At 33.8% G+C, this 23,330-nt stretch overlaps 3 protein-coding genes across 3 annotated transcripts; 1 reads left to right on the forward strand and 2 right to left on the reverse strand.

Moving 5' to 3' along the window:
- The first annotated feature begins 58 nt into the window (after positions 1-58).
- Positions 59-8,186, forward strand: LOC128180285 (uncharacterized protein C5orf34 homolog). The gene is made up of 13 exons (XM_052848261.1): positions 59-129; positions 1,008-1,189; positions 1,356-1,495; positions 2,069-3,059; positions 3,476-3,704; positions 4,046-4,163; positions 4,625-4,722; positions 5,099-5,162; positions 5,452-5,652; positions 5,973-6,109; positions 6,405-6,506; positions 6,630-6,670; positions 7,015-8,186. The coding sequence occupies exons 2-13, from the start codon at positions 1,045-1,047 to the stop codon at positions 7,476-7,478; spliced, it is 2,730 nt and encodes a 909-aa protein (XP_052704221.1). The 5' UTR covers positions 59-129; positions 1,008-1,044; the 3' UTR covers positions 7,479-8,186.
- A 133-nt stretch (positions 8,187-8,319) lies between these two features.
- Positions 8,320-16,658, reverse strand: LOC128180287 (melanotransferrin-like). Its single transcript, XM_052848262.1, has 14 exons — positions 16,500-16,658; positions 15,058-15,196; positions 14,755-14,888; positions 14,555-14,653; positions 14,127-14,297; positions 13,749-13,933; positions 13,081-13,390; positions 11,671-11,917; positions 11,267-11,382; positions 10,934-11,050; positions 10,418-10,591; positions 9,873-10,067; positions 9,674-9,749; positions 8,320-9,562 (listed from the first exon to the last, which is right to left on the reverse strand). Exons 1-14 carry the CDS (start codon positions 16,570-16,572, stop codon positions 9,307-9,309), a joined length of 2,292 nt encoding a protein of 763 aa, XP_052704222.1. The 5' UTR covers positions 16,573-16,658; the 3' UTR covers positions 8,320-9,306.
- A 612-nt stretch (positions 16,659-17,270) lies between these two features.
- LOC128180288 (glutaredoxin 3-like) lies at positions 17,271-22,391 on the reverse strand. Its single transcript, XM_052848263.1, has 10 exons — positions 22,303-22,391; positions 21,715-21,829; positions 20,349-20,423; positions 19,982-20,104; positions 19,580-19,664; positions 19,373-19,462; positions 18,978-19,122; positions 18,406-18,516; positions 17,874-18,006; positions 17,271-17,523 (listed from the first exon to the last, which is right to left on the reverse strand). Exons 1-10 carry the CDS (start codon positions 22,362-22,364, stop codon positions 17,476-17,478), a joined length of 987 nt encoding a protein of 328 aa, XP_052704223.1. The 5' UTR covers positions 22,365-22,391; the 3' UTR covers positions 17,271-17,475.
- Positions 22,392-23,330: the final 939 nt, after the last annotated feature.

Genomic DNA, 23,330 nt, shown 5'->3' on the forward strand with positions numbered 1-23,330 from the left:
TTCTGTTTTGATTACAGTGAAACGAATTGTTTTTATATTTTATTTTTCATTGTTGTAGGGGGGATGTAAACAACATGGAGAGATTCCTAAAAAGATTTATATGAATTCCCAGTAGTAAATTGTTAACTGGTTAGCAGAAATATTTAAATTAGTGTTTAAATAGTTCATGTTTTACAAATTTGGTATATTGGCATTTGCTTTTGGACAATATTTAAACAATAAAATTTTAGTTTTTGAAATTACCCTCCTTTTTGAGGACAATAGGTCTATATGACAAGAAGATCAATTTGTCTTATAAGCCATAGATAACATTCAAAATATTCAATTTGTACAGAAAAACGATGAATTAGAGTTAAAAGTTAATACGTCAAAGGGAGGAATTAGTAATTTGAATTTTCTCTTTGCCCATGCATGCTGGCAATTGATGTTATTGGAACTCGCAGTGCTTGACAGCCCTTTACGCTGGCAAGCTGTGCTCACTAGCTGTTACTTCTTTTAATTAGATGAGTAAGGCTTTAGATATCAAAATGCAGTTGGCCCTTGAATCAAAGTGTCAAGGGAATATTGAAATACCAGTGTAACTATACAGCACACCAACATATTAATTTATTATGATGTTAAATTAGAGTCATATGGCATCATATATATCTTGTTATTTTAAATTAAATTACCGTATTTTAAAAGAAAACTGAAGCACTACTAGGTTTACTAGGTACATGTAACTGTGAAGGATTCCTCACACACTATAAATAAGACATTGAAACTTCTATATATTTGACCAAAACTTAAAATGTGAGAATGTAAATACATGTATATATATGTATATTTACCAATCAGGGGATATAAAAAGGCATGCATGTATATAATTAGGACAATAAGTATACCTTTATTATTTTGGAAGGCATATAATTCAGTATGATTTTGTTCAGCATTTTATGTTTTTTTATTTACCCACCTTGCACATATGAAGTCTTATGACATATAAACATTCTTTATTTGTTTTGTAGTCTCTGTTGTGATTTGAAGATTCATGTTAATCAAAATATGACATCCCCAGCTTTGATGGTGCTCTATTCAAATGATGCAGTTGAGGTTCGCTATTCTGACCAATCATGTCTTCAGGTGGCTCCTTGTGGTTCCACATTTGTCCATCACGAAAGTCCGAAAGAAGTGTTACATCCAGCTCATGGTATGTACTATGGAAATTAGCAAATTTTCATGAACTTTTCATCATTTAGGTATTTTACTTAGTAACTGTATGCATACATGTATTTTGTTTATCCTAGCTTTTTAATAAGTAAAAGAATTCAATTATTCAAGCTTGAACAGTGTTGATTGTTTCTTATTCTTTGAAGGAATGAAGACTATCAGTCAGAGAAGTGAGTTTGTGACAAGTGACTACAGACACAAACTGATTCAAGCTTTAGATTTCAGAAATAGATTTGCAGAGAGACCATTTCTGTGCAATGAATTGATTTTGCCAGATCAGATAGTCGTAAGTAGAGAGCATGCATGTGTATTTTTCAAATTACGCATTCTTAAGTATGTTATGAATATACATAAAGAAGAAACAGTATTTACAGTGGCTGGATGCTAAAAAAAAATTACCCACCAGATAGACCCTCAATTCTCAAAAATAATTTGTTTAGCTATAAACTATTATTTTAATAGTTAATAAAAATTTGTTGTACTTAACTTTAAAGTTTGAAAGTTTTTTTTACATATATTAAAATTCTTTATACATAGCTCTTTTGCTAAATACGGTAAGAAGATTTATGAAGACTCAAAATTTCCATGAAGATTCAGCCCTCCTAAGCCAATTTTTTTTTTTTGGGGGGGGGGGGGGGGAGGAGGGGTTAATAATAACAATTAATTCATTCAGTTTTATCATATGTACCGGTAATACTGATAAGTGATAAACATATTTGAATAAAAGTATTTACTTAACTTGATACACTGCGTATCCCTACATGGTTGGGTTTCTGAAATTTTATTATAACAAAAACATGTACCGTACAATATACATTTGAAAGCATTGTTGACATACATATACTTTGTTTTTCTGCAGCCTCTATATGCCAATATAAAAGAAGCAGCCTGGGCAAAATCAGTGGAAGACTGCGAGATAGATTATCTTCCAGACGGAAGTGTTCGTCTCTTGTCGGCAGATGAATATGCCAGCATAGTTCTCTCCCCTCACAAGCAGGACTTCACAGTGTGTTACCTATCTCAGATCAGTTCCGAGCCCCCAAAACCAAAACGAAACTGTCATCAAAAAACAAATCATAAAACAAAATCCTCGAACAAACCATCAGAGTGCAGGAAGGAGACGCTAGAGGCTACTTTGAGAAGTAGTTCATTTCACAAGGATGATGAGTTGAATATTCATTCATCTTCACATCGTGGTAGTCATCCTGGCCAAGGTTTTGAGGAGGGCGGTTTGGATGCAGATGAATCTCTGAGTAAACCAGCTCGTAGTGAACTCAATATTTCACCGATAAGCATGGCTAGTAGCCTGAGGAGTCCTCATACTTCTCCAGAGAGTCAGCAAGAATGTAACAAGTTTCACCGCTACTCGACACCAACAAACCGCTCACCCGATGGGAATGTGGATGATGGGATAGAGATCGGGGGCAAGAAATCAGCTTTCAAGCATTATAGACATTCACAGAACCAAGGGTCAGACGGTTCATTCCTGGAGGTCATTGAATCTCAGAAAACTTCCACAACGTCTGTCAATCAACAGAATACAAAGTCTGGTATTAATGCTAATGATTTTTTGAAAGGGTCATCTGGGCAAGTTGTTCACTCAGATTCCTCTAAAAGAATTAGCACCTCCACACAGCAATTGAACAAATCGTCTCAAAGAGACTCGGCCCATAGTTCCTTTAATTCCCAGCAATCTGAGCAGGACTCTGTTGAGGGGGCGTCGCCCAGGTGTCTGTATACCTGGGTCACCAGACACTTCTCCTGCGATGAGTGTCCAGTGGCGTGGAGACACCCTCTCAACATGGCAAGGTCAATGATTAACCAGAGAGAAGAACAGGAAAAGAAAATGTGTATGTACAGCTACATGTACTTAGTTACTGTTAAGTAGTTTTGCTTTAATATCTACAATTACTTAACACAGTGGGAATGAATACTTGCAACATGTTTTATTCATACCTGTTTAACGATTAATGTACAAAATGACCAAACTTGGCCAACATTTGAAAATTATCTAATAAATGACAAATTTAACAGCAAAATGTCCTTGCACATGAAAATTTGTTTTTCACCTGTAAATGGCTGTAATACATTGTATATGTCTATTTTTAATTAGCATGTACATTTAAGTGTATTTAAAAATAAGTGCAAAGTTTTCCTACTTCCACCCATTTAACAATGTACAAAATTACCATACTAAGTATGCTAAGTTTATGTAAAAATGACAATTTTCACTATGTACATTTAAACTGTAAACTGCCTATTACAGTGGATGGTTGTATAACAAAGAAGAAAGATCCAACCTTGCAGAAGTTTTCTAAAGATCAGTACTGCATGTGCCCCTTGCCGATCCCCCTCCCCTTGACCTGCCCTGCGCAGCACCTCCACAAACTACAGAGCAGCTACATCTATGATGACGAGAAAAACAGTCTGGACAACCTGACCACATTCAAACAGGGACGATTAAAAGTTCTAATGGTAGATGGGGTCATATTTAGGTAAGGCTCCAAGGATTTATCTGGCTGGTTTAGAGTAGCTACATGTACTAGCTTGTTATATCCCTTGAAATATATAAAAAAAAAAAATTATTGTGTTCAATCGGGGAAAATTTTGTCTAAAAGGGGAATTATCACATAATTCTATAAACTCATGGACTAAGTGAAAAATATTTTAAAAATATTAGCATATACCGGTACTACCAGGTAGTCTATTTTATCTTTAAAAGAACACTACTCTCTTGTTCTATTGCTTTCAAAACTGCTGTAAATAACAGAATAAAATTTAAAAAAACTTCTATTGGTGATTTTAAGTCTGCTAATTGTAGAATCTTTTATTCTAGAATTTTGCAGCTCTCCTCCACCAGAGTACTTGAGATCTACCCAGGAGATGGGAGCGTTATTGTGTCACAGGGGGTCAAAGGTCTCTACTACAAACACCTCAGTCCCTATGGAGACAGGGTAGATAAATAAGATAAAATTTATTAACTTTCTTTGAATAAAAAAGTTCATCTTTACTCGGTAGTTTCTTGGGCCAAAAATTGAAAAAATATACCAGTACTGGTAATGCTGAAGACAGGTTATTGCAAAATTGAAAAGGGGAATAATTTTTTTTACTAAAATTTGAGTTTGAATTTGAAAGATTAAGATAGTCTCATTTTCAATGACAATAAAATTTATCAATGCTACAGCATTTCACAATATGGGGCTTTACCTGAGAAGCTCGCCATTTATTTTGTTTTGGCCTAAAACTAAGTTTTAATGTTCCAGAAAGTTGCGACTAATAAAGATATTGTAGATTTATTTATTATAATATGAAGAATTTGTCTTTAAATCACCTAAAATTGTAGTTTTTGGTAATTGTTGGTAATTGATTTACTAAAATTCAGTTTTTGAAGTGTTATTATGTATTTCTGAATTAGAGTGAGGTGGAAGAAAGGAGTTACTCGATCAAAGCATTGCCCCCTCCAACCCCAGGCACTCTGTACAGTGTGGAGAAGTTGATCAAAAGAGCCTACAGGTAAACTTGTACACCTTTTAAAATCTTAAAAGAATATAAAAACAAAATTGGGTGGTTAAAACAGATTACTGTAAATTCCTAATTAGACACAAGGGATTTATATCCACGTAAAATCGCAAGAAGCACCCCTTGCGGATTTTAAAACTTTACTTTTTTTTTTGACAGTTGGGAATTATAACAAATATGGATAAATGTTCCGCACTTGTGATTTTATATTCTCGCGATTTGATACAGAACAACGTGATCACGGAATTAAGAACTAGCTTAATATAAGGAGTTTGCATTAGTTATTAAGATATTTTTGTCACTTTTCAAGATTATGTAGAATATGCAAATGTATAACACCTTCTCACAATATGTTATGACTTCTTCTCAGGTTCTATAATCAAGCTAATCAAGAGGACAAGATTCTGACAAAGGCAGATGTCTGTTGCTGGAAGGTAAAATAAAGATAAGTGTAGACTTATATTGAATAGATAAGGATTTTTATTGCACAAAAAATAATTTTATCTTGAAGATTAGTCCACAAGCATTGTAGAATGAGGTAAATGTTCTTTTTTGTACATGTAATACCGGTATACAAATTACCAGGTAACAGGCAAGTTAGACTTTGTTCTTCTGTTACTGACAGCTCATCTTTGCCTGCCAAAGAATATAACAAAATACTCGTGGTCGTAAATTCTTGGCTAGAGTAATGAAATTGAAAATTTTGGATTTATTTGTTTTTAGCAACAGTCCCTGGTGATAGATCTGCTCCCCACCAGTGTACTAGAGGAGTGTACCATCCCTGACTATGGGAGATTCACCGCCTTCTCCAGTGGGCACGTGCGAATTGTGTTCAACGATCGTACATCCCTCGACATGTGGTGTGACTTCTCCAAGAGGCTTGAGTGTTGTCTCCAGCACAGTGAAGGGATCCATAGTCAACAGGTTGTTAAAAAGAAGCAGAATCTACAAAGATTGAGAATGAAATGATTATAGATTTCTTTAACAATGGTCACTTTCTCTAATTCCTACAAAAGTAAACATGGTGTTATATGTATTTGCAACGAAGTTCAATCACATTTATCCAAGATAAACTAAAATATCACAATATATATGGATATCTTAGACCTTCGAAAATGAATTCAATCGAAAGTATTCTATTCTCAGTTTAAGTTGATGAGTATATGCACTTTTAACTTTGGAGTAAGTATTGTTTTTGACATATGAAAACCATTTCTTAGTGAAATATATTGTGTCATTTTTAGTGTCAGAGCAATGGAGAGGGAGGCATGCCCACTGCACTGAAGGTGAATGCAGATTTAAGGGAAGGGTTTTGTAAACTTCTTCTTCCCAATGGCCAGTACCAAGTGGTGGATGTCAAAAAACCAGGACTGTACAGAAAGTAAGACATTATAATTGAAGTACCTCAGAATAAATAGATTAATTGAATACCCTGTACAAGCAAATTAATCTACCTAAAATTGAAAATTCTTTCAAGAAGTATTTGTTTCCACAAAATTCAATATGTCAGAAGCAAAAATGACCCCAACAAATTTCATATGAAAAGTCTGTGTAATGTGTTCCTTTTAATATGTGAAAGATTCAGTCCCCCCACTCCCACCTTCAGTTTTGATAATAAGTGGTACATTTGTAAGTTTTCATGCATTATTTAACAAATAACTTCTTTGATATTTAAGGTATACAGATGCAGCCATTGAATGGAGTTTGTGGGTAAATAGCCTTCCCTCCCAGAGAAAAGAATTTTACACCAAATGGCAGCAACAACAAAGTGATGAGCAGTATGTACACATGAAAAAACCACTTTGTACATTTTGTATTTTTATTCTACTCTTTAATCTAAATCAGGTCGAAAGATTTGAATTTCCTTTGTGTAAAGTTGTATTTTATAATTGTTCTTTCAGGATGGTACACAGGGAGCTGCAAAAAATTAAATGTTTTAACTGTATCCTTTGCAAGAATTTACATTTTAATACATGTAGCTCAGTCTTGATAAAACCAGATTTATACTGTATACAGGGATATTTTCGCCCTGTGTTGTCTTCGCCCTATTTTACTTGCAAACGTTTTTGCCCCATCTTGAATTTGCCCGAACAAAATTGTGAATAAAGATAGTTTGAGATATAAGAATTTGCCCAGTCTTAAATTCTGTCGCCGACAACGAGGGCGAAAGGGGCGAAAATAAAATGGGGGCGAATATTTCCCTATATACGGTATAAATTTTTTTTATCTACCGGTATTGATTTTAAACTCTCTTATAAATTGTGTGATTCCTGACACTGCTCCTAGACATTGTTGACCATACCACCCCGAGAGGAGATGGTGGAAATGAACACAATACCAGATCAAAAGGAGGAATGATGCAGGCAGCAGGAAGTATGGACCAGATGAGAGGTCAAGAGCAGCATGAAACTTATCTCAGTGCCTCACAAACTTTGTCGTTGCAGCAGAACACACACTCAAGGAGCCAACTCCATGTTCATTTTTCTCCTCCTAGTGCCTCAAATTCAAGTTATCCATTCAGGACACAAGACAGTAGTCATGTGTCGCATTCAAGTTATCCAATCAGAACACAAGACAATAGTCACATGTCAGTGCAGAGTCAACACAGCAGCATTAGCAGAAGCCAGTCTGGGCCATTTTCTAGTAATCTTGAAATGATGCAAGGATTTGATTCGGTGAGGGAAGCATTACTGAAGACTTCCAAAGTCATCCATGATATTGATGACATTTTGGATAAGAGAAAAACATAAAAGATGCTTGATTTTCTTCCAACCATGTTGAACTTTACAGCATCCATTTTACCTTTGTGCATCTACGCAATCATCTTTTTTAATTGCAAACAATTAGAAAAACACATGTAGAATACAATGTACTAGCAAATGTTAATAGTAACATTCCCTACAGTTAAACTTGTATTCACATGTATATATTAATTTATTCATATTTTCATTGGTTGTTATTTTTATACTTTTATACTAATGCAGTTACGGAAAATAATGTGTGCAACATGTGCCAAAATAAATTCTGTTTATTGACTTGTATTTATCATTGTACAGTATTTTTACTTTGGTTCTAATTCTCCAATTTCTGATTGAAGTATCCCTTAAAGAAATTACAAATAAATCATGCATTGTCTGTACAGTGTGTAATGGTATAAACATTTAAGAGTGCAAATTTGTTGTTTTAAACCTGTAAATATTTACCGGTACACATTGGACCTGTTCATATGCTTTTTGGGGATGTATTTAGCATGTGCTATATCCTATAACAAAGACTATAATTATGTATAAGTACTGTAGAATCATTAGAATTCATGGGGGCCAATTTTCGTGGATTGCTTAAATTTTACAGGTTTATGGGGATGTAATTTCGTGTATCAACTTATGCCTTCAGAAGAAATGTGACATTATAGAACCAATTTATTAATTCACTGAGGATGTAAATTTGTGGATGAATTCCACTAATTCCACAAAAAATTGAGCCACCATGAAATCTAATGATTCCACAGTAATCATGACATCTTCAAGAGCCTCATCACTGAGCTTCAACAGTTTCCTCTATCAATGGAATGAGATGAAAACCAGTCAGATCTTAAGTTTTTCAGTTTATTTGTGTCCAGTTGAAATATCCAGTATAAAGACAGTAAACATTATCATGAATTTCTAAATTTGTTCATAAATTAGATTTTAGAGAAAAAGAACTAAAACCAAACTCACTGGTAGGATACCAGTTAATGAAAAAACTCTTAATTTATATTAATTGCTGGATAATCATCATATAAAATACAATTCATTACACTCTCCTAAAATACAAAATATTTGCATACATGTCAAGTACATTCGAAATAAAAAATGATTTGTATAAAAATAGATACAAGTATTTACAAATAAGCATTCTCTCATTCTCTCAATGACTGTACACTCTCTTGTATAAAATATTAGCATTCATATCTAGGAATGTACAAAGCATATAAATGGCACCTGATACAAATTAATGGAAAAACACACTTGTACAAACATACCTCTAGAAATCCTACATAAAAATCATTGCCAGATTAACAAAAGAGTTTGAGCCTATATGATGTCAGAGTATCGAACAAAAAAAATGGGATTTTAAATGATTTCGATCTTTGGTTAAAAACTAAACCTATTTCTATCTACTTGTAGTAAGTGCAGTATGGATACAGTGTTGGTAGTGGGTATATAATATAAGTAATTTACAACAAAATGCACAACCTTTCCCTGAATGAGGTGTTTTGGAGGAAGAATGCACCATGTGGGACTTGTGGTTTTTTCCTCATTCTTCAACTCCATGACATTAAAGATTAAAAAAGGGGGTAATAGAGATATAATACAGTGGTTATAATGTAATGAATATACAATGTAACTACGCATGCTTCTTGCAATTGATTGATATAGAATGTTTTCAAAAATCCTCACAATTACACAGTAATAATGACAATGATATACATATACATATAGGACAGATACAGTTCTGAAAGACACACTTTCATCACAACTTTCATCCATGAAATATGATTTATCACTTTGTTGTTGAAGTCACCAGCATACATGTATGTTACACAACCAACTGGAGTATGAATATGGCTGCCAGTAGTAGGAGAGAGATGGAAGTGTGTGATGAGGAGCTTTTGGGTTTGACTGGAACACAGGTGTACTTGTGCAGGTTTTCCACCTTGTTGATAAAGTCCTGACCCAGGTAATTCCTGTAATCCTGCATACTCTTGTCCAGCCTCATTAATCGCACAGCGTCGTCGGAAAATATCAGATCATTGTACCAAGTCCCAGAATCAAATAAATGGAAGTCTCCTTCACTATGAACCAAAGGGAGAAAACTCAGTCAAAAAATAAATCTACCCAAAATTATAACATACAGCAAGTTTAAATTTTAGTGATATGTGACTGACTTAAAGTGCAATACTTACATGTCTGAGGAAAAGAACTGTTGACCATAGTTTAACAGCTGCCAAAATATGGTTCTATCCTGTTCACTCTTGTACTCTAAAAATTAAAAAAAAAAAATTCTTATAAAAGACTAGAATTAAACACTGGAATTATATGAAGTTGTGTACACAGTTACAAACAATACACTTGTCATCCCGCTTTATCAAAAGCATTACTTACTGGCTGTAACCATGGCGCTAGCAGGAATCTGGCCGAGGTGACAGTTCTCCCAGTCATCAATATGGGTTCTGCGGCCATCTTTACACATCAACTCGTAGTCATCAGAACGCCTGTTTCGGGCCCAGTAGGACTGTCTCCTACCATCAGTATTGCCACGTACTGTCAGATGTTTCACAAACGCAATATCTCCACCCTCTGTAAAAAAAAAATGTTGAAAAAATCACCTTTTTTATTGCATATCACTTACAAAAGCGAAGATTAAAAGTTAATCTTTTGTTCAGTAAAAACGAAATATCAATTTGGTTTACATTTCAATTTATGTGAGCACATTTTTTTTTTTGAAGGGGGAGGGGGGCCTTCCAGTTTTTAACAGATTTGTAGAGGTATAACTTTGTGCTCCCATGATATAAAGAAAGAATAAAGATGGTGTTTCATAATTCTATATCAGGATGTCAATGAGTGGTACCCATGAAATCCAATAAAAAAAATCAAGCCACCATAATTATATATTAATGAATGAACAATAATGGATCCTCTAGACTCACTCTCAGTGAGACAGCGGAATGCCCCGCTGGAGCTGAAGTACTGGTCCTCACTGGTTCTCTGACACTTCCTGAAGCCGCCCGCCGCGCAGCCCTCGCACAGACTGACTGGCTTCTGGTTGGGGTTGTAGTCCTTGTCCATGGCCCCGGGGATACAGGAATGGATAAACAGCTGACCTGTCAACCAAACAAAGCAGGATAAGTCAGTCAAATAGAAATAAAATGAAACAAAACTTTACCGACAATATAATGAATTACATGTAATTCATAGATACCATCTTTCAACACTTGCTCTACTATTAAAACAGCTTGGCTAAAATTAAAATCTAATTAGGAAGATTATTGCAGTAATTTAATTGCTATTTTAAAATGTATTCCTTTTCATCTCAAGTCATTTCCAAATTTATATTTTTCTTGCTTTGGGCATACTACCATTGCATATTGTACATATCATATTTTGAATATGCATCTTAAGAGAGCTCAGAATCATCTTAGCTTTATTTGATTAGAGACATTTACCCAGATTCTCAAAGAGGGTACAGTGCTGCGGAATGAACTGCTCTGTTTCAATAAAGATATTCATTGGAATGATCCATCCGTCTCCCCGACCAATTCCTGGCAAACAAGCTCTTTTCTCTGCAATGAGGAAAACATTTTCTGTATCCAAATACATTTAAATTATGTTTGTAAAACTCCAATTCCTGTTACTGATGCTTTAATTGTTTTTACTACTTTTGATAGCACCAAATTACTATAATAAGCTATTTATAAGGTAGCTATTAAATTAAATGAAATTAACTTCATATGCTATATATTCAAAAACGCTTGATAACTTTTCAGAGGAGAACTTACTTTTGAGGTTGAACAATGTCATATAGTGGTCTCTCTTTCTGGCCACAGCTACCACATGGACAGAGGCATTCATATTCCCATAGTCCTCAACCACAAATGGCTCCAAGCCATATTTCCTGTTCATCAAAATTTTTAAATATTGCTCATTTTGAAATAAAATTTGCAGTGTGTCATAGCATTAATATTATCTTTTTTTCCAAAAAAAAAAAAAATATTCATTAGGACAGTCATGGTAATTGTACCTTTTTAATTTTTTTTTTTTAAATGAAATTAATTGATTCCAAAATAACAGTTTTGATCCAGAGTAATGGTAATTTTACCTTTTTTACTTTAAAAAAACCCAAACAAAATTGATTCCAAATGAACAGTCTTGATCTAGAGTGAACGTTTGCAATTTGACCTACTTTCCCGCTAAGTACACATCCCCGGGGTCCAACATCACCATATCTGCATCTCCCTTGGATATCAGCTTCATGCAGTCATCCGTTCCCTTCCCTTTGATGCAGTCCAGACTTGGACGCAAGTCCTTGGCGTTAAAGGCCATCATCATCTTCTCGCACTTCTTCTTCTCTTGCTTGGAGATGACGCAGAGTCGGGCTGTTATCAAGGGACAGGCATTGTGGTACTCCATTATCTGATAGAAGTCATTATCTAGCAAAAGAAATAATTAATGGCTCATGAGCTGAAAATTACATTTACAAGAGAGGTCATTTCATTGCAACCACTGCCTAAAACGTACAACCATCTTTCATCTGGCCATAGCTGCTCGAAAAGAGAATACCTTGTAAGTTGTAGCTTATTGAAATTGTTGATCCATCAGCATAAAACATTGCCAGAGATTGACCTTTGCATATCACCTTTGATTTAATTGTATCTACAGTTTATTAACATTTTATGCTCTATGTACACAGAGATTGTATATTTCACATATTTAAAGCTGCTTGGTCCGATTTCTTTGTTATTATAGTATCAAATAATTTTCCATACAAACCATTTATCTTAGAAAGTTATTGACTTTCTGCTATTTACACCAGCAGAATCGGTCCTCTTTCAAATTTAGAGATATTCAAAATAAATAAAAATAATTTCTCTTTGGGCAAACGAAAAAACAAACCAAAATGCATCAAGGGATGTTTAGAAAAAGGAACTGTTTAGTTTCGTCCCCCCAATGATTGGGGTTATTCAACCCGCATGATATACATAGATTGTAAAGAAAGCAAACTTCAGAAATATTAGCAAACAAAATGTACACAAGTTTATTTGTAATTTGTCTGAACATTACGACCTTTATTTATAGCGATGTCAAAGTCGTAATACAACCATACCCGTCTTGACGTCAGGGGTGAATTTTAACATGAGGCGAAATGACACGATACCCTATTTATGTCGCTTGTTTTGTTAACAAATTTTGTACATAATTTTTTTCATTGAAATTTGGCTTAATTGACTAGGAAAACTACTGCAATATCTATTATTAAACATATACTTAGCATAACCATCGTTTGAAACGCGCACAAAATTTGATATAAAATCGGACCAAGCAGCTTTAAACAACGGTGGCAAAATATTACACATCAATACAAGTTTACAACACTTTAGGCTCAAGCAGACCAATGTCAAAAGAGAGCTATGTGGATTCCAAACAATGGCGGATAAGGCTTCAGATGACCGCAGACTGAACACTTTCACACAAAAAGGCAATTGGTAGTTTTGGGAAATAACTTTAACAAGCTTGAGGGTAGAAGGCATATACTGGTAAACATGTGGTAAACGTGTGTAGGTAAAAAGCTGAGTTCCTAAGATTTTCAACTCACCAACCCAACTGTAGTAAGTGTTTTTCTCTCCAACATCCACCAGCGTCTGTGTGCTGTCCGTAAATAGCAGATTTCTGCGGTTAAAGTATCCCCAGGGCTGGGAGCTGAACATATCAAACTGGTTCCTGTACTGTCCGCTGGGACCAAACCATTGTGCAGCTTTCAGCAGGAAGTTCTTGTAGACGTCCACTTCTGGTTTGGTTTTCAGTGAGGAGGTCATTACAGTGTTGGCGGGGATGGATCCATAGTTACAGGTCATGTACTCTGTCACGGGCACTCGCATCCCATTAGGACACAGCAACTCATAGTTCTGGAATGAAACATGGTGTTACACATGTTATTGTAACAGCTAGCTCACGAAATTTATTCGCATGTACTGTAGAGATTGTTACATTGACATTTATGTCAACCATAAGCCCAGATATAGTACATGTATAAACATGAACAAACATCTGACATGTATTGTTGTTGCCAAAGGCCTATGTCTCGGACATAGGACATAGACACCCATCACATGAACATTCATCAGGCAAAAAGTGCCCCCCCCCAGTCTATTTCTCAGATTTATGTATAAACTCTTCATACATTTAGCTTCATGAGTCTTTACTAAATCAGGCATAAAGCTGAAGTTCATGGCCATCTCTCTGAGATATACATGTACTACTTACATCAGGCATATAGCTGGAGTTCATGGCCATCTGTGCCACGGTGTCATGTCTCAGGAAGGCCACATCCCCGGCGTCCTCCGACATACATTTAAATGCTCCGTCATATCCAGCAAATGGGTCGTCAGTCGAGCATTTCTTTTCCAAGAACCCAGAACATAACTCACAAATTCTCGCTGGATTGTTTCCTAAGTAAAATAGGTAAATCTTAATTTTGCAATTCAGTTTTTGATTTATATCTGGAATATTTATACATGTATTACAAATCTAGGAATAAAACTCTGTCTACTTTTGAATATTTTAAGCAATTAATGAATTGAATTTATTCAACTTCATGTATTGAGCCATCTGCAGATTTCAGCCTAATTGCTACCAGCTTACCGAATGGGTTATAAAAAGATGTCAGGGCTCCTGGCAAGCACATGGACTTGAAGAAGTTGGTGGCAGTTTTAACAATGGCATTACATTCTGTCACCTGCATGATGTTGGTCTGACCGTTCTTCTTTACAAATTCACCAATAGGATAGAGCCATCCAGCTGCAGTTCCAACCCCTGAAAATGAACCAATGAGTTGTAAATCATGTTTCAATATTTCACAGCAGATTCAAAATACTGATTCATTGCAAAACTCAAAGATATTGTTCTTATATTACAAAAAGTAGAAAGAATTTCACAGAAGTATCAAAAACTCACTACAAAATTAATATCAATTGTTCTCATAGCACAAAATGGGATGGAAATTACCATTTAATGGTAACATTTAGAACTGTAATATTCCATACAGTGAGAAAGCAAAGACAAAGAATTACCTGGGAAACAAGCTCTTTTGTCCTGCAGTTGAAAGACATTAAACTGTGATCCTCTCTTGGCAACTATTACAGCATAGTAGTTCATTCCATCTCCTGTACCTAGAACATCAACCATTTTATTGTTATTACAATATATTTAAAATCTTGATGACTTCTGTTTCCCCTTTGTAAGTAGATGAACTTGTTACTTATCGTCCTACCTGCGCCCCCTGGGCTGTATTTCTCTGCTAGGAAGGGCATCATGTTGTAGTACCTCCCTCCAAAGTAGGCCTGTCCTGTGTCAAGGGCCATGATATCAGCATCATTGTCCTGAATCTTCTCCATGCAGTTATACCTGGTATTCAAAACAGTAATTCCATTACACAAATAACATCTATAGAATCAATATCTACATGATTCGGTGGTATATAGGTTAATTATCATTCAGTTAAAGGTATTAAAGGTGTCCTATATCAATTAAGCAAAATCAACAAGTTTTGATCTTTGGAATATTTTTTACTTACACATCTTTTCCCAGAACACATTCTATCAGTGGAATGACCTCATAGCTTGGTACTCTATTGGCGTACATGCTTGCGGCCACCTTTTTCAGATCCTGACATTTCTTCTGTTCGGCTTCTGAGATTACACACCATCTTAAAACTAACAAATAAAAAAAGTGTCCTTTGTTATTAAAAACCTAAACAGAGTAAATATATAACCAATCAAGACACAGAGTACATTCAAATTTATTAGATTTTATTTAAGAGAGAGAGAGAGAGAGAGAGAGAGAGAGATTTGCTATAAGTATATGGAATGAGCCGAGATTGATGTCAGAACATGTAAGAACACAAAAAGAACTGTATTTATCATAAACTTAGTACATAAATCATTGCACTCAAAATTTATAGTGCAATTTTAACTCAGTAAATAAGTATAACTTCTATGTGTATTTTTTTTTTACACATGAAGAATGAATCTGAAATGATAGACAAGACACGCCGCAGAATTAAGGTACGTCATGCTCAATATATGGTACAAATCTACTAATTTCAGTGTGTTTCAGGTAACAAAATGACCATGAAACTTAAATGATAAAAGCATGGGCCTATAAAAAATAAATCATCAAAATTCCGACTTCCAAAAATAATCATAATCTAAGACATCACATAAAATGATTGCATGGAATTGCTCCAGAGAAAATGTGTACATATTACCACTCAAAGTAAGTTTTGTGATCAGTGTGTGATTTTAACAGTCTGTCATTACATATTTCAAAGTTCTATAGGAGGTATAAAGAACATTAATTTTACAGTTATACAACCATTTAACATTTCAATATGCTGAATTCATTTAAATATTGCACTATAACACAAGTAATATCTATAACTTGCTGTTTTACCAGCATAATAAAAGAAAAATCTGTTAACATTCTTCTTCTGTATTACAATAAGTATTGTCACTTTATGTTTGGAATTCTTTTCTCTGTAAACCAATTTATTCTTCTATTTTTCAGATAAAAAATATTGTACTGAATACAACATTTAATTTGTAAACAATAATGTTATCGAGTTGGGAGGATTCTTAATATATAGTTCAATTAATAATGAAACCACTAATTAGTAATGAAGACACACTAATTTACATCATTAAATGACAGAAAGTTTATCATATTGAAGACATTTTGACAAATAGGGGAGATCTGTACTGTTCCAACAAAATCAAAACAAGGTGAGGGGAAATCACACCTGTGTTCTTACCTGTAGCTGTTTAGCAGATAAATAAAATATAGAATCATAGATAAATACGACAAGACAAATTGTACAGTACAAATCAATGTTTTATACACCAAATTCAATACGGTATATCCATAATATCAACAAATGCAATTCCATTTCCGGATTCTCTAATGCACACCTGTAAACAAGGTAAAATACGGTAAAATTCAGAAGATGAAATTACTTACATTGTGTTTGAGCATTACTCAGTGCGATTAAACATAAGAAGGCAAAGAACGATACACAGATGTTCGTGCCCATCGTGTTATTTCAAATAGTTATCTAGTCGTTGTTTTCCTACGCCATTCCAAATCAATCCACTTCCGGTTACCTGTATGCGCACCTGTTTGGTGACAAATGTAGTGCGCGGTTTGATCGAGTATTACAAACATAAATTAAACGGCTTTGTATCGTTTTATGCAATTTTGCTGGTAGGTGTTTAATACTATTGTTAAATTTAGTTTGAAAAATGTAACAAGCTATATATTTTTTCTTTATAAATATTTTCAGCACTTTACAGTTCAGCGTATGAATTTCTAAAGAATTCGTCATTTTATGACTCATGACCTTAAAATCCCCCGGCGCCATTTATTTGAAATATATCCTCTACATAACCTTATTTTAATGTATATATTTTGAAAAAGAACTTAAATTGTTTCTGTATAGTATAATTATTTTTAGTATTGTAGAACTTTTGCAAAAACGAAATGACAATACTTTAGTCCGTATGATGTTGATTATAGGACAAAATATCAATTATACTCAGGTGTCTTTTTTGGACTTATAACACGAAGAGCCACTGTAAACTTTTTTTCATCATAATATAAATAAATACACTGTATTGTCACATAAAATTTGAGTAAAGTTTACAAAAATTCATTAATGCAACCAGGGATATAAATAGATGTCGCTGATGTATCCCCCCCCCCCCCCCCCCCAAATAAAAAAACACACACAACTACATTTTCTTCTTTTAAAAGCTCCATTTATTTTTTAAGTGGAATATCATGAACAGACCATATTTCAACATTTTGATACAGAATGCACATACCAATCATGTGTAAATGACATAACCATTAATATATATATATATGTGCATCATTTTACAAATGACAACAGAGTTGGCTAGCACTAGTCATAGTTCTCTCCCATTGCGTATAAGTTTTACTGTCCTTTCAATACAGATTCAAGCTCTCCAGATTCTTTCAATTCCTAAAAAAAAATTGAAAACAAAAAATTACATATTTGAATTCAATCATCCTCTTACACAGTACCGTAATCTGGATATAGTAAATTTTAATTTTGAGTCAATTTGCATCTTTAATAACGACTATAAATACTCTCATAGTTTTATGTATTGTTAGTGTGAGTTTATATCTGCACAGACAATTATTAACATTGTTTACACATGTATATTACTGTGATAGTGTTGAATTTCATACATATTATTATTTTATGCATTTTTATTTCAGCTATACAAATTTACGTTTATCATTACATTAATAAAATCATTCATATTAAAAAGTTGTGTTTATGAAGTAACGCTACTTCATTACTTTTACCTTGATGATGTCTAATCCACCAATCAACTCTCCTTTAACATACAGTTGGGGATAAGTCGGCCAATTAGAATACTTCTTCAAACCTTGTCTTACCTCCTCATCAGAAAGAATATCAAAGGTATCATACTTCACGCTGCAAATTCAACAGTCAATAGTTTAATTTTCTAGTATACTGTGGAATCATTAAATTTTGTGGGGGCAAATTTTCGTGGATTGCTTAAATTTTACAGGTTGGTGGGGACGTAATTTTGTGTATTTTCTTAAGCCTATAAAGGAAATACCCTAATTTATTAATTTGTGGAGCATGTTAATTCATGGATGCGAGGTACCCACGAATTCCACGAAAATTGAGCCACCATGAAATCTAACGATTCCACAGTAGTTACGCAAACACATGTTACGATGTATACACTTTGAAGTTTGAAAACAACCTAACAATAAATTTTTAGTATTACTGGTTTTTAATGTTTATTAACAGTTTAATAAGATTACAGTAATATGAAATTCACTTTGTACATTGTTTTCAACCTACCCAGTATCAGCCAGTATGCTTGTCGTCTGCTTACTGAATCCACAGCGGGGGGTGTCGGGATCACCCTTCATAAATAACATGACATCTGATTTGTTGATCAGACCCTTCAATCTAAAATTTTACAAGACAAACAATATTCTTTTAGTAAGTACAAGTAAATCTTATTGTAGTAAAGCATTTGTTATGTTTGTTTCATTATCGTGTAAAGCAACTGAAGAGTTTGGAATCATACTGAGTGGAATGATTAAATTAGCAGCCATCTCATTCCATTTTAACTGGTTTTATCTCTCGTAAATGTATGAAGTGAAGAGGATGAAAGCAATGCATGCATTATAAAATTCTCCACTTCAACGTTTCTTCCTCATGAATACAGGGTAAAAGCACATTGGTTTGTTTTAATGTCTAGTTACACAGTAAATCTAAGCAAATGTACATGTAGAAAAATAATGGATGGCCTCTTGACCTTAGAGAAAGTTCTTGCAGATATAAACATTTCGCTCTTCAGTTGGTCCAGTTCATTCAAAAAAAAAATAATTGCAAATTTAGAAAATGAGATTTAGTTATGAGTGCACCTGTCTTCCAGACTGGTTTGTTTTGGTAGCTGGGCCTCCAGTTCCCCGGACTCGATTAGTTCCTTCACAATGTCCACCCCTCCTATCAGCTCTCCATTTGCGTAAAGTTGTGGATATGTGGGCCAGTTGGAATATGTCTTCAATCCTTATAAAACATCCGAGACTTTTTACACATACCAGTAAATCTAACATTATTTTATCACAAGTACTTGCAAGCAAAATACATATTCATCATGAATGAAACTGCCATTTTATTTTATAACTATTTATTTATTTATAAAAAGTTATTATTTTTTTCAGTTTACAATTCTACAACTTTTTTTGTGAATCTCCGAGGAGATGGCAACATGATTTCCTATGCTCATTTGAATAGCAAAGAAGTATTTTGTGCTTACCTTGTCTGACTTCTTCATCTTGCAGGATATCAAAAGAACTGAATTTGATTCCTCGTTCTTTCAGTAGCTGTGTGATTTGCCGACTGAAACCTGTACAATATAAAAGCAAATTTTTTACAACCCTTGTCAGTCTTGAAGATTTTATTTTTTTTAAACAAGCATATTTCAGACAATATGTAATGGATACACTTGAGTCTTGGTACTGACCACATCTCGGTTGCTCTGGGTCTCCCTTCATAAATAGCATGACTGGTGCAGAGTTGATCAAATTTTTCAGCCTGGTGTTTAAATCCTATGTTAACAATAAAATATATTTACATGTAGTTGTATCCTAGAAACATATATATACTGGTTCTAGTTACAAAATTGAGCAGTATTCTGTTGTTATTCTTTTCTTTTTTATTTACAGAAAAAACTGGGGACTTGTACAGGGTACATTTTTAATAAATGTGTTAACTATGTAAACAAAAATCTTTGGTGTGATTTAAAACACACTTCAAATATTTCCCAGAGGATTTTTATTAAAGAAAGTTATTGTAAATTCTTTAAAACGAGTTTTCAGTCATTGATAAATGAAACGTTTACAAGATATACCAAATAAATAGTTACCTGAATTGGCTTCTTGTCTTCCGCTGGCGGTGGCACGCCCCCTTGTCCTGAACACAGAAGTTTTACTTTTTTTGTCAGATCTGCCGCTTTGGCACCATCAATTCTGTCCACCTGGGATTTGTTCTGTGACCCAAGAATTATATGAGGGGTTTAAAACCAATACCAATGCAATCAACATCACTATGAACAAGATTTAAAGTGTTTAGCTACCTTATATATCTTATTACAGTATACCTTATTTTAAGCTAACTGTATTCATCTGCCACATCTTAAAAAATATGGATTTGTGCCATAATAAGGAGAGATATAAAATTAATTATGATTTGAAAACCTTTTTAAGCAAAAATATGGGCTTTAAAAACCCTACCTTGATGAATATAAATGTGGGTACTGCTGTTATTTCATATTTCTCAGAGATTTCTGGTACATCCTCAGCTTCCAACTTTATTAAAATCAAAAATTTAAATCAAATTTAAATCAAATTTATATCAAATTACTCGGTAGTTAATTAACTTTTGAAGTTACAAACCATACACTTCCTTACACTGTATCATATAAATAGCAATCTTAGTTTTTTTACACCATGTGCACTGTACCATAATTGCACATGAATGAATTGTTTAAACCATTATATTTTATCATTATATCATAGTCAGAATTTACATAGTTACATGTATTTATAGCAAGCGCAGCTCGCCGGCGCGCAGCGCCGGCCAGCGAAGCGAGCTCTAAGAACCAGTGTGCGCGGGAAAAAGAACGAGCTAAACCTACAGTTCATCAAACAAAATTTTTTGTCTACGTCCCATAATGCTCTCTAATGTTTACACCCGTGGTGCTATGCCAAAAATGGCTGACTTTTAACTCGTAATTTACGGTGACTTAAAGTTTGAAGACACGTTTTGAGTACCGCATATGCTTTGGCGAGACTCAAAAGATTTGTTACATGCTTCCATACCTTCGTATTGAGTCGAGAAACGTAAACAAAGACGAACAAAGTCATGGATGACGTCACAGTGCACTCGCGTTATATTTCCCGCGAAAAATTTAGAGGTGGATCAAACATCTGTAATGAGTGTACTGGCTATTTCAGTATAGTCTGCGATACCTGCCTCATTGACATATGATTTGTTTTTAATCTTTTTTTAATATAGAGATTTTATATATATATATAAACTAGCAAGGGCCATACTTTACTGTCATGTCGATCCATTTTTAAAGTAATTGTGCATGCATGTACCGTGCAGTAGGCAGGTAAGTATATGAGTAGGGAGGAAATAAACAATAGGACATTTTGAACTAAATAAAAAGGAATAAAATGAAAAAATAAACAGGTAAAAAAATTATGTAGATATTGCATATAGTCATACCATTAAATAAAAGTGGGAAATTACACACCTACAAACAGGTACCGGGCTCTCTCTTTCTCTCTCTCTCTCTCTCTCTCTCTCTCTCTCTCTCTTTGGGTAGGGGGTTGCGCTGTATATATCATAACCATTAAAATTAGTACATTTGGCATACTTATTGTAGAGCAATACTCTCTCAAAAATTCTTTGACGTTCGTTGATACCTAAATAAAACTATAAGTTGACAATGCAATGATGCAAGGTACAGTATGTGTAATTCTTGCTGCGCTCGCCAGAACGGTAGCACCGTAAAACATATTAAATTCATAAATACAGTGCTGAAAATAAATATATTGTGCCAGGAAAAATTACAAGTAACAATTGTTTTACCTTAGCAAACTGTACATTATTATACTGGGAATCTTTAGAGAGTTCCTCCATGACTTCATTCATTTGTTTGCATTGAGGAGCCCATGCTGCTGAAAAGTGCAGTACCACCAGTTGACTGCAAATCCATAACAAAGGTAAATTTTAAAGCATGAAAAACAAGTTGTGTGCAATGAATAAATCAGCTAACTTGATATTGCATTCAGTAGATTCATTACTGATCTGAATTTAATTGAAACTGTTAACAACCCAATCAAACATTTCTATTTTTCAGGACACAATCAAAATGACGAATAGATTGAATGAAATTAATAACCAATATAGACGAAATTAACAAAAAGAATTGCAATTAATATAAATTATTCGACGCTTCACTTCACCCAACTTAGTAACATTTTCAGTTCTGTAACAGACAACTATATGTCTAATAGAAGTTGAAAGGCGAAGCCCTTATGCATGTCCACATCATTCTCTTTGAAGAGAATAGTACTGATAAAAAAACGTGATTATTATAAGTATCTAAACTTTTACGTGTAATCAAGGATTTTTTTCCTCTCATATTCATGCCTTTCAAGAAAAGAATGTTCTTACTTTGAGGCTGATGACAACAGGCTTTGAAGTGCCGACTCGTCTTTGATTTCTGAAACACCCATTTCTTCACCTTTTCCAGTTTCAGTCTTAAAAAAATCGGATATGGAGATTGCAGCCTAAAATTTTAACACGACTGGGGTGCTAAAAATTCCGGATTTCTCGCACCGAGGAAAATATTTTAATATTTGACATCAGACTTTGTATTAAATTAATTATTGTGCTTCAAAAAAAATTAACAAAAATAAATACAATATTACAACACTTTTCATAACGTACTTTTAAAAATATTAATTTTACAATAACTTGATAATAAAAGTGTTTTATAAGTTTTAATGAGTTACAACTTTATTAATCGCTTCAAGATATTTATACAACCTTAATTGATTTTCATTTAGTTTTATATACCATTTTTTCACTTTTTATTCAGAAGGTCGGTTTCACCATTGAAAATGTATGTCAATTTCTGCAAAATTTTTATCAAACTTTCTTTTGTTAAGTCCATCGTCTTAGTAACGTGCATTTAAAGTATCAAATCATAATTCCTAGATCCAAGTCAAAATTAACATATTTGACTTCCCCTCTATATATGTTCAAATTTAAAAATTACCGGTCTGCTTGAATAACGGTCAAAACAGCCCAATCAATTTATTCCCGACTTAAATGAATGATTTTACTTTTGACCATGCAAAGTTAAAAAAAATCTAAGATAAAAAACCAATTGCTTTTATATTTATTAAACACTTTAAGCGAATATGTTTCCCTAATAATATTTTGGAAATAAAATTTTTATTTCTTTATCGTATATTTTGCTTCGAATCTTACTCTAATGCTTTTGCATACATGTGTACGAATTGATTATCAGAAAAGAGACATTTTTAAAAATACCCATATGCTTTATTACTGTAAAAAAAATACATGCATTTGAATAAAAAAAAAAGTTAATTAAACACATGCTGAAGATGATGAATACATTGAAGAAGGACGAAAAACAAGTAATTAAAATAATAAATATTTTAACAAACATGCAT

Source organism: Crassostrea angulata, chromosome 4 (genome assembly GCF_025612915.1).
Source record: "Crassostrea angulata isolate pt1a10 chromosome 4, ASM2561291v2, whole genome shotgun sequence".
NCBI lineage: Eukaryota > Metazoa > Mollusca > Bivalvia > Ostreida > Ostreidae > Magallana > Magallana angulata.

Coding starts and splice junctions, on each gene's coding strand:
- LOC128180285 (XM_052848261.1), top strand. CDS start 1,045: ATGACATCCCCAGCTTTGATGGTGCTCTATTCAAATGATGCAGTTGAG. Junction 1,190..1,355: donor AGTGTTACATCCAGCTCATG/GTATGTACTATG, acceptor TATTCTTTGAAG/GAATGAAGACTATCAGTCAG. Junction 5,653..5,972: donor AAGGGATCCATAGTCAACAG/GTTGTTAAAAAG, acceptor TGTCATTTTTAG/TGTCAGAGCAATGGAGAGGG.
- LOC128180287 (XM_052848262.1), bottom strand. CDS start 16,572: ATGGGCACGAACATCTGTGTATCGTTCTTTGCCTTCTTATGTTTAATC. Junction 11,051..11,266: donor GACATTGTTCAACCTCAAAA/GTAAGTTCTCCT, acceptor TCCTCATTGCAG/AGAAAAGAGCTTGTTTGCCA. Junction 9,750..9,872: donor TAGCGCCATGGTTACAGCCA/GTAAGTAATGCT, acceptor TTTAATTTTTAG/AGTACAAGAGTGAACAGGAT.
- LOC128180288 (XM_052848263.1), bottom strand. CDS start 22,364: ATGGGTGTTTCAGAAATCAAAGACGAGTCGGCACTTCAAAGCCTGTTG. Junction 21,830..22,302: donor CTGTTGTCATCAGCCTCAAA/GTAAGAACATTC, acceptor ATGGATTTGCAG/TCAACTGGTGGTACTGCACT. Junction 19,463..19,579: donor CCCAGAGCAACCGAGATGTG/GTCAGTACCAAG, acceptor TATATTGTACAG/GTTTCAGTCGGCAAATCACA.